This window comes from Berghia stephanieae, chromosome 4, assembly GCF_034508935.2.
Source record: "Berghia stephanieae isolate SIO BIC M18660-M18661 chromosome 4, UCSD_Bste_1.3, whole genome shotgun sequence".
Taxonomy (NCBI): Eukaryota; Metazoa; Mollusca; class Gastropoda; order Nudibranchia; family Aeolidiidae; genus Berghia; species Berghia stephanieae.
In genome coordinates this window covers 19,832,611-19,840,749 of record NC_088363.1, presented here as the reverse complement: position 1 = coordinate 19,840,749, position 8,139 = coordinate 19,832,611, and the positions used below count along the sequence as shown (strand labels likewise).

General features: G+C 35.0%; 1 protein-coding gene across 1 annotated transcript in view; it reads left to right on the top strand.

Annotated features, from left to right (window-relative positions):
- The window catches only part of LOC144970185 (kelch-like protein 8), an 11,734-nt gene continuing 3,595 nt past the window's right edge, over window positions 1-8,139 (top strand). The window contains exons 1-8 of the mRNA XM_078909566.1: window positions 1-329; window positions 1,595-1,891; window positions 2,483-2,734; window positions 4,135-4,318; window positions 4,796-4,939; window positions 5,540-5,651; window positions 7,470-7,638; window positions 7,933-8,092. Coding sequence (XP_078765692.1) covers window positions 168-329; window positions 1,595-1,891; window positions 2,483-2,734; window positions 4,135-4,318; window positions 4,796-4,939; window positions 5,540-5,651; window positions 7,470-7,638; window positions 7,933-8,092 — 1,480 coding nt within the window. The 5' untranslated portion in view covers window positions 1-167. The remainder of the gene's footprint in view (window positions 330-1,594; window positions 1,892-2,482; window positions 2,735-4,134; window positions 4,319-4,795; window positions 4,940-5,539; window positions 5,652-7,469; window positions 7,639-7,932; window positions 8,093-8,139) is intronic.

Sequence of the window (8,139 nt, the reverse complement as noted above, 5' to 3'; positions counted from 1 at the left end):
AGGTCTCTGAATGTAAATAATGGATGGGTTGGTTGGAATAATTTTGGTTAGATTTAACTTGGAGATACTTTCTGATGATTGAGTTGTTATTAGCTGAAACTTTCACACATGATGAATATATCGATGGTATGGTCGATTCATATTGCCATAAGGAAGATCCTCGCTAGATGTCAACTCGGAGTCTGATGGTGGATATGAAAGGACAGGTGAAAATGGAGGATTCTTCTTCCTCGACTGATGAATTTTATGATGAAAAACTGCCGAGAAACAACTATGCTCAACTTTATCAGTTCTATAAATCGGGAGAGCTTTGTGACATCCAGATAAAAGTGAGTAGACGGTCTGTCAAAATAGGGAGTTTTTAAATTTTTAGTGAGCAGCAGCAGTTGGAGTCAAATTGGGACCCAACTCAAACTCGCCCTAGAAAAGTTGTGACTGGAAATTACCGTTCGCGTTTTGGGGGGTTCAATTAAAGATGCATGACTTCGTTATAAAGAGGAATGTCGCAGATTTTGGTATCATTATTTTCGTCTTTCAATTTCGTTTTAAATCTTGTCAATTAAGGAAAAATCCATTAAAATTCCAGACGTTATATATGAAGTTAAAATTTGGCAATTTTCAAATGCATTTATTTTTATTTTTTTAATTTACAGCGTGTTTTTGAAATAAAACGCTTTTTTTAATGCCAAATTTCAGGGATCTATATCTATGCGCAGACACTTTTTAACTCTGCGCCGAAATGCCATATATAAATATAAGTAAGAAAGTTGTAACTGGAAATTGCCGTCCACGTTTAGGGGGGTTCTAAATTTATAGATGCATAACTTCATTTTAAAGAGGAATATCACATATATATTCGTATCATTATTTTCGTCCTTAACTTTCAATTTCCTTTTAAATGATGAACTATCGCTCTTTTATTTTTATTCTGGTACCGTCAATTGCCAAGGACCTTGACAATTGACCAATCATCAATTGCAAAGGACCGTGTCAGTTCGTCAACTATGCATATCTACTTTTTACTGCCACAGAGTAACGATGATGTTATTGCCAAGGAGTGATGATATTATTATTAATGTTAATTCATCCTCCCATTTTCTCTTCTCTCTCTATCATTTCCTTTTCTTTTTCTTTGTCTCTCTCTGTCTCCTCTTTTCTCTCTCTCTCTCTCTCTCTCTCTCTCTCTCTCTCTCTCTCTCTCTCTCCCTCCCTCTCATTGTTATTAATATTGTCAATACTCCCATTGTCTCTTTTCTCTCTCACCTCTTTTAGCCACAGACCTTGCCAGTTGGTAAATCGTCAACTATCTTCTATTAACTGCCACAAATCATTTCTCAGATTATATTTCTCTCTTTTCTCTCTCTCTCTCTCTCTCTCTCTCTCTCTCTCTCTCTCTCTCTCTCTCTCTCTCTCTCTCATTTCCTCTTTTAGCCTGAGCCTGTACCAGTTGGTAATTGGTAAATTGTCAACTCTTAACTGCCATGGAGTATGGAGTGATACGTTTTATATTAATACTCTCATTTTATTAGATTTTCTCCTCTATCTCCATCTCTCTTTCATTAACTCATTTATTTATTTATTTATTTTGAAATAGGTTGGCAACAAAGTCTTTTTCTGTCACCGTCTGGTACTTGCATGCATATCACGGTACTTTCGTGCCATGTTCCAATCGCAAATGTCAGAGTCCACTGAGAGAATGATCCAGATTAAAGACATAGATGAGGATGCTATGGATCAGATCATCAATTTTGCCTACACAGCCCGAATTCAGCTGAGCACAGAAAACGTCCAATCCATCCTTTATGCTGCTGCCATCATGCATATAGAAACTGTTGCTGACGCTTGCTGTAAATTCATGCACGTCCATCTGGATCCGTCTAACTGTATTGAGGTAAAAAAAAAAAGTTAACACAGATAATAGAATAAATAAAACTTATATGAAATTAAGATAGATTAATGACATAAAAATAAGGAACCTTGTGGAATGCAAAATATCAATTAAGACAAAGCAACATTTCTGTTTTTCATTTTTGTTTCTTTATATTTTGATAAACAGCAATGTTTTTTAGATTGACGAGATTGGAAGGAAAAAGTATTACTTAGATGAGGAATGTAAGCTATGTAGTGGAAAATCAAATGTATTGATAAAATGGTTATTAATAACAATCGACTATGATATGGATATCACAGCCACATTAAGTAATTGTAGTTTTTTAAAATTGGTACTATTGTCAATTTTGAAATTTAGGGACGATTTCCAACAAATATCTCTAAGATGTACAGATAAATACCAAAAAAAATAAAAAATCAAAAAGGTAAAACAAACAAACAGACAGTCTTTGATCAAGGCGGTAGGTATTTATTTGACACATGCCTTTTATATTTTACTAACAAGTAGCTCGTTTTCCTATGCACAGTTTTTAATTCTCATTTTCATTATATCTTTAAATAATGTAATCGGTCTAATCACAATCTGTTACAGGTTCGAAACTTTGCAGAGCTTCACAACAGAGAGGAGCTTATAAAAATGGCGGACTCTTACATACAGGACAACTTCTTGGCTGTGACGCAGACAGAGAGTTTTCTCATGATGCCAGCCCAGTTGTTACTGAGTCTTGTGTCATCTTCCAACCTCTATGTAGATGAGGAATGTCGAGTCTATGAAGCCGTCATGAAATGGATCAAATATGACCTCATTGAGAGAAGCAATCATCTACCCGACCTCTTAGCACAGGTTAAAAAAAATAAAACAGTCCTTTAAAGTCATAACGCTTATGAAGGGAGAATTATCTTGGTTTATGTATGTTATGTTTAAATAGACCCTGACAACTGCTTGTTACCATTGGATACTGCATTAACATATTGAAAAGTACTTTATATGTTTGATCAAAACTTACTCAGTCGCCCTAACACTGTTTGATGTTCAGAATATGCGCACACACACACACACATACACACACACACACACACACACACACACTCTTACCAAAATCACCCAACCTCACAGATGAGATACTCATGTTTAAAAAACCCCCCAAAACATGGCTTATGGGACAGCGTGGCTCAGCGATATGTACCCAACAGGTGTGATGACCTACGTGCTGTGTGGCCTTGAATAAGTCACATCATCCAAGCTCACTTTGCGACACTGTACTGCAGCTGATACCTGGGTTATTCCAGTCTTCCCTTAGAATAGATCCTAAAGACAAATTTCATTATGGGGATGAATAAAGGAAATTTTATTTATTTTAATTTTATTTTATTTTGAATTCAATTTTTTTTTCTTCTCCAGATTCTGATTTGGTATATTTTACTAAAAGTTGGGAAATTGGTGTCATTATTTTGGGTAGAAATAGAAATGTGACAAAAGCGGCTGTACAAGGGGTCCCTGACCAACAACACGCAACATTTAGAATGAGACATGACGCCACATGACGCCAGTTAGGCAATAATACAGTTTTTCTGACAGAGACAATGCTGTTAACGGCCAGATACTCAACTGAGTGCAGTGAGAGAATATTTAACTATGCACTGCTCAGAGTGGTACTAGAACTATGACCTCGCAGTCTGAAGGCGATTGTCACACCACAAGTGCACATAGCTGCACAGTTCTTTTGTGGTAGTAGTCCTACAAAGCCATGAGGCCCATGGACCAGAGTTTATCCTCGTTTTTATAGTGTAAAACAGACAAAAGCAATTCTTTTCTAACCTTTCGGCAGGATGCTAGTCTATTGCAAAGTACTTTCCACCAGATCTAACCCAAACAGCTACCCAATCACTGCTGTCTTGACAAGGGGGTAAGATAGAAAAATAACCTCGGCTTCACCCAGGACCTATCTTGGTCCATTTGTCTGTGACGTGAATGCTCTACCAACTGAGCTATCGAGACCCCCAATCATTAGACTTACTTGCTTTGGTCTTTTGCCCTTACAGGGGCATAGACCATCAATAAAGGTCCTCCACGTTTTTCTGTTCTTTGCCATCACTTCCAATTCTCTCCATATCTGTCCAGAATCAAGAGTGTCTGCTTCTACATCTCTTCTTCTAGGTGTTCTTTGGACGGCCCTTATTTCATTTACCCTGTGGATTCCAGGCCAAAGCTTAAGTTAAATTTTTTGCTTTTCATATCCCCAGATACGACTTCCACAATTAAGCCCTGTCATTCTGATGGAGATGGTGGAGAAGGATGAGCTTATTCGGGGAAGTCTTGAGTGCCGTGATCTGGTAGATGAAGCCAAGTACTACCAAATGTCCCTGGCAAGTTTGGTGCCTAAAGTGAAAATCACAGAGCGTACAAGGCCGAGGAAAAGTTATGCAGGTATGATTAAAATTTCTGTGTCTGGACATTATTTTAATATGTGGAGTGGGGACTATTACTCATGCTGTGACTCCATATATTTAACACTATAAAAAGGGTGAGAAGAGAATGGTTTATGAGTAAAACAAACTAGCTTCCAGGTACAGACCCTTTAATTACTAAACTATCTATCTATCTATCTATCTATCTATCTATCTATCTATCTATCTATATATCTATATATCTATCTATCTATCTATCTATCTATCTATCTATCTATCTATCTATCTATCTATCTATCTATCTATCTATCCATCATTCTTTCTATTTTCATTCTCTATAAGTGATGATAATGATGATGGTGATGATGATGATGATGATGATGATATTGATGATGATGATGATGATGATGATGATGATGATGATGATGATGATGATGATGATGATGATGATGATGATGATGAGATCATAACCTACTGATATGCCAATTTTTTCCAGGTGTTTTGTTCTGTGTAGGGGGTCGCGGTGCTTCAGGTGACCCTTTTAAGAGCATCGAGTGTTACAACATAAGAAAGAATTGCTGGTTCCCTGTTGGAGACATGACTACCAGGCGAAGACATGTTGGGGTTTGTTCTCTCAATGGTCAGTAATGCTTAGATATTGCAAGAAAAATGCAATTTATAAACTAATCTCAGACTTATTTCATGTATTCAAGTTAATGAGGTTTTTTCTTTCTTAAACTCATATTGTATATCTCTTAAATGTACCTTTTAAAAATATATTAATGAACAAAAATGAATAGAACAGCTTCAAAAAATAACAAATTACCAAACACGGAACATTTTGGGCTCAAAACCCTTCTTTAGTAAAAAAAATAAATAAATTAAAACCATTATTACATCATTTAAAATTCGGACAACAGAGAAATATTTGGCTGTCTGAATTTTAACTGCTGTATTTATGTTTTTATTGTTTTTGTAATTTACTGCCACTCCAGTACACATCACCACTACTACACTTTAAAAAAAAATATTTCAGCTGTTAAGTTAAGTTAAGTTACTTTTCTGGTTATATTTCTTATAGCTCATTGCTGTTTAAACTCTTGCTGGTTAATGGTTTATTTATTTATTTATTTTTTCCCCTGATAATTCCTTATTCTATTTTGCTTTAAGAAAAGAAGTAATGAGTTTTTGCTGTTATTTTTGGAACTCAAAAATTGTTCTCCACTGTGGCTTTTCCTAGGACTGCTATATGCTGTGGGAGGCCATGATGGATGTGAACATCTAGATACAGGGGAAGTCTTTGACCCAAAACTTAACATATGGAAACCAATAGCACGAATGGCCACCCTGAGGTAAGTGACTTTTAGATTTAGGATGTTTTTTTCCCTCCATTTAAGAAGAATTCCTGTTTATAATTTCACAGACTTTGCATGTTCAGATTAATACCAATTCCACTCTTTAAAAAAATGATTGATGAAGATTCTGCTCGTTTAAACATTTTCTCGGGGATGCAATTTTAAATACTTTTTAACCCAAGTTGGAGGCACAGTTTGTATAGAACAGTCCAAATGATAAAAGGGGATGTGAGAGGATTTGAGTTTTCAAGCTTGATTACATTTCTCTCAATTGATTTGAATAAGTGCTGCATTCTGTCAAATTCTGAATCTCGGTTTATTTATTACATGTCTTCTCTGGTGCAACATGGAAAAGCGATCCACATATACATTTTATAAAAGTTATCTCCATTTTGAGGTTTTAAAAATAACTTTTAAAAATTGTTGATGGATTTTAAAAATTAGAAATCAGTTCGTAAATAATTTTTTGTAGAATATAATAACATTTTACAGATTTGATCAATTTTTCACAATCACGACATTGTTTTCTTCCCTTTTTAACCAAGAATAAAATAATAAAATTTAACATTAAAACGAGATAAATCTGTCATTCAATGACATCTTGTATAATTGTAAAATCTGACTTTACAGAATAGCTGAAAAATTATTTATCATCTCTTAGAATTAATGACTCGATGTCTAATAAAGAGTGGGGGAAATATTATGCTCTTTTTAGCATTTTAGCCTTCTATTTTAAAAACCTGCAAAAATCGTAGGCAGGTACAAGAACAAAAGTTGTTGGAATTTTCAAGACCTATAATATGTTTGGAACTTGTGGCCCATTATGTGTATTTTATTTCCGTCAAATTAATTGGCAGACACTAAGCCATGTTATGACAGACACATCGTTGTCTCTTTCAGGTCACGTGTCACTATGAATTCTTTTCGCAAAAAAAAGTTTAACTAGTATAGGGGGTATAATTAAATATATTTCATCGAATGACCCTAATAATGCTATCATTTTGCAATAATTACATTATCTAATGTTTATTCTAATGGGAATAATTTTCTTGACATGTCATGGGTATCGTTCAATAATTTGATTGTTTGCCAATAATTATCTTTTTAAAAATAGTCCAGGGCCTCACAAATGAGTGAATTCCAGATCTTTGTGTATAGAACTAGTAAATAATTCTCTTTATTTGGTTTTTGTATACTAAATCAAAGTAAATAATTTGTTCTGTACAAATCCTAATTATGACAACCAAATTTAAGCTTAAGTGATAGAAAAAAGTAATGCCTTAGTAATCACTACTTTTTACGAAATTACATCAATTTCGGACTCCATAGAGATAGGGTAATTATTTATCAATGGTATAAACCAGTGAAATGCAGTTTTTGACCAATTGGGGATATAAATATTACAAAATGAAAAGTAACCGATGCACTCCATGACAGATTTTACCTCAAGCTTTTGGTCCTTTTTACATGTTGGGAAAACAATAACAATTTAACAGGTCAAAGTTCAAGCATTTTGCAATCCCCTTAACAAGATCCATACTTTAAGACCAGGTGTCCCATTTTTCGCTTATTTGGAACAGTCAAAATACTCTAAAAAATCACAGGAACTGACTTTTAAGACTTTATGAATGTAGGAATCATTCTAATGACAAAGATGTAATCTTCTAGATTTTAACCAGTTTAGTTTTCCCAGTGTTTTGTCCGTGTACAAAGAAGCGGTTATGGTGGGATGAAATTAATATTGATTGTTATAGATGTTGTTGGCGAAAAATCTTAATTTTCATTATTATTGTTACATGTTTGTTCATCTCACAGACGAGGTATAGCTCTTGCATGTCTCGGTGGTGTCATCTATGCAGTGGGAGGCCTGGATGACTCAACCTGCTTCAACACAGTGGAGAGATACGACCCTGAGACTGACCTGTGGGCTTATGCAGCACCCATGGAAATACCCAGAGGTGGCGTTGGGGTGGCCACACTACAGGTAATAGTAATCAATTTCATGGTTGAATGTATACATTTTGAGAGCAGTTAGATTTTTTTCTCTCTCATAAAATACGATGTTAACTCTATTTTGATCAAATCACCTGATTTCAAGATTCTTTTCATTTAAAAAAAATGTTTTTTTTTGTGTGGTTATTTCATGATTTTAGTAAAGCCTTAATCCACAATAAAAAAAAGAAATCTGCTACCTTTTTTGAGCTTTTGTAATGATTATTGAGTTCTTGGATAAAAAGAAAAAAAATGTTCAAGTGTTCATTTATATTTGAATTCATAGGGACACTTATATGCTCTTGGTGGTAACGATGGCACAACGTCCCTTGACAACTGTGAGAAATATTTTCCCTACCTGAATCGATGGGTGCCCATTGCCAACATGTACAAAAGGAGGGCGGGGGCTGGCGTTGCTGTCTTGGATGGCTACATCTATGTCGTTGGTCAGTGTTATTTGGGACTGTATGACGGTTTTGAGGTGCAAAGACTG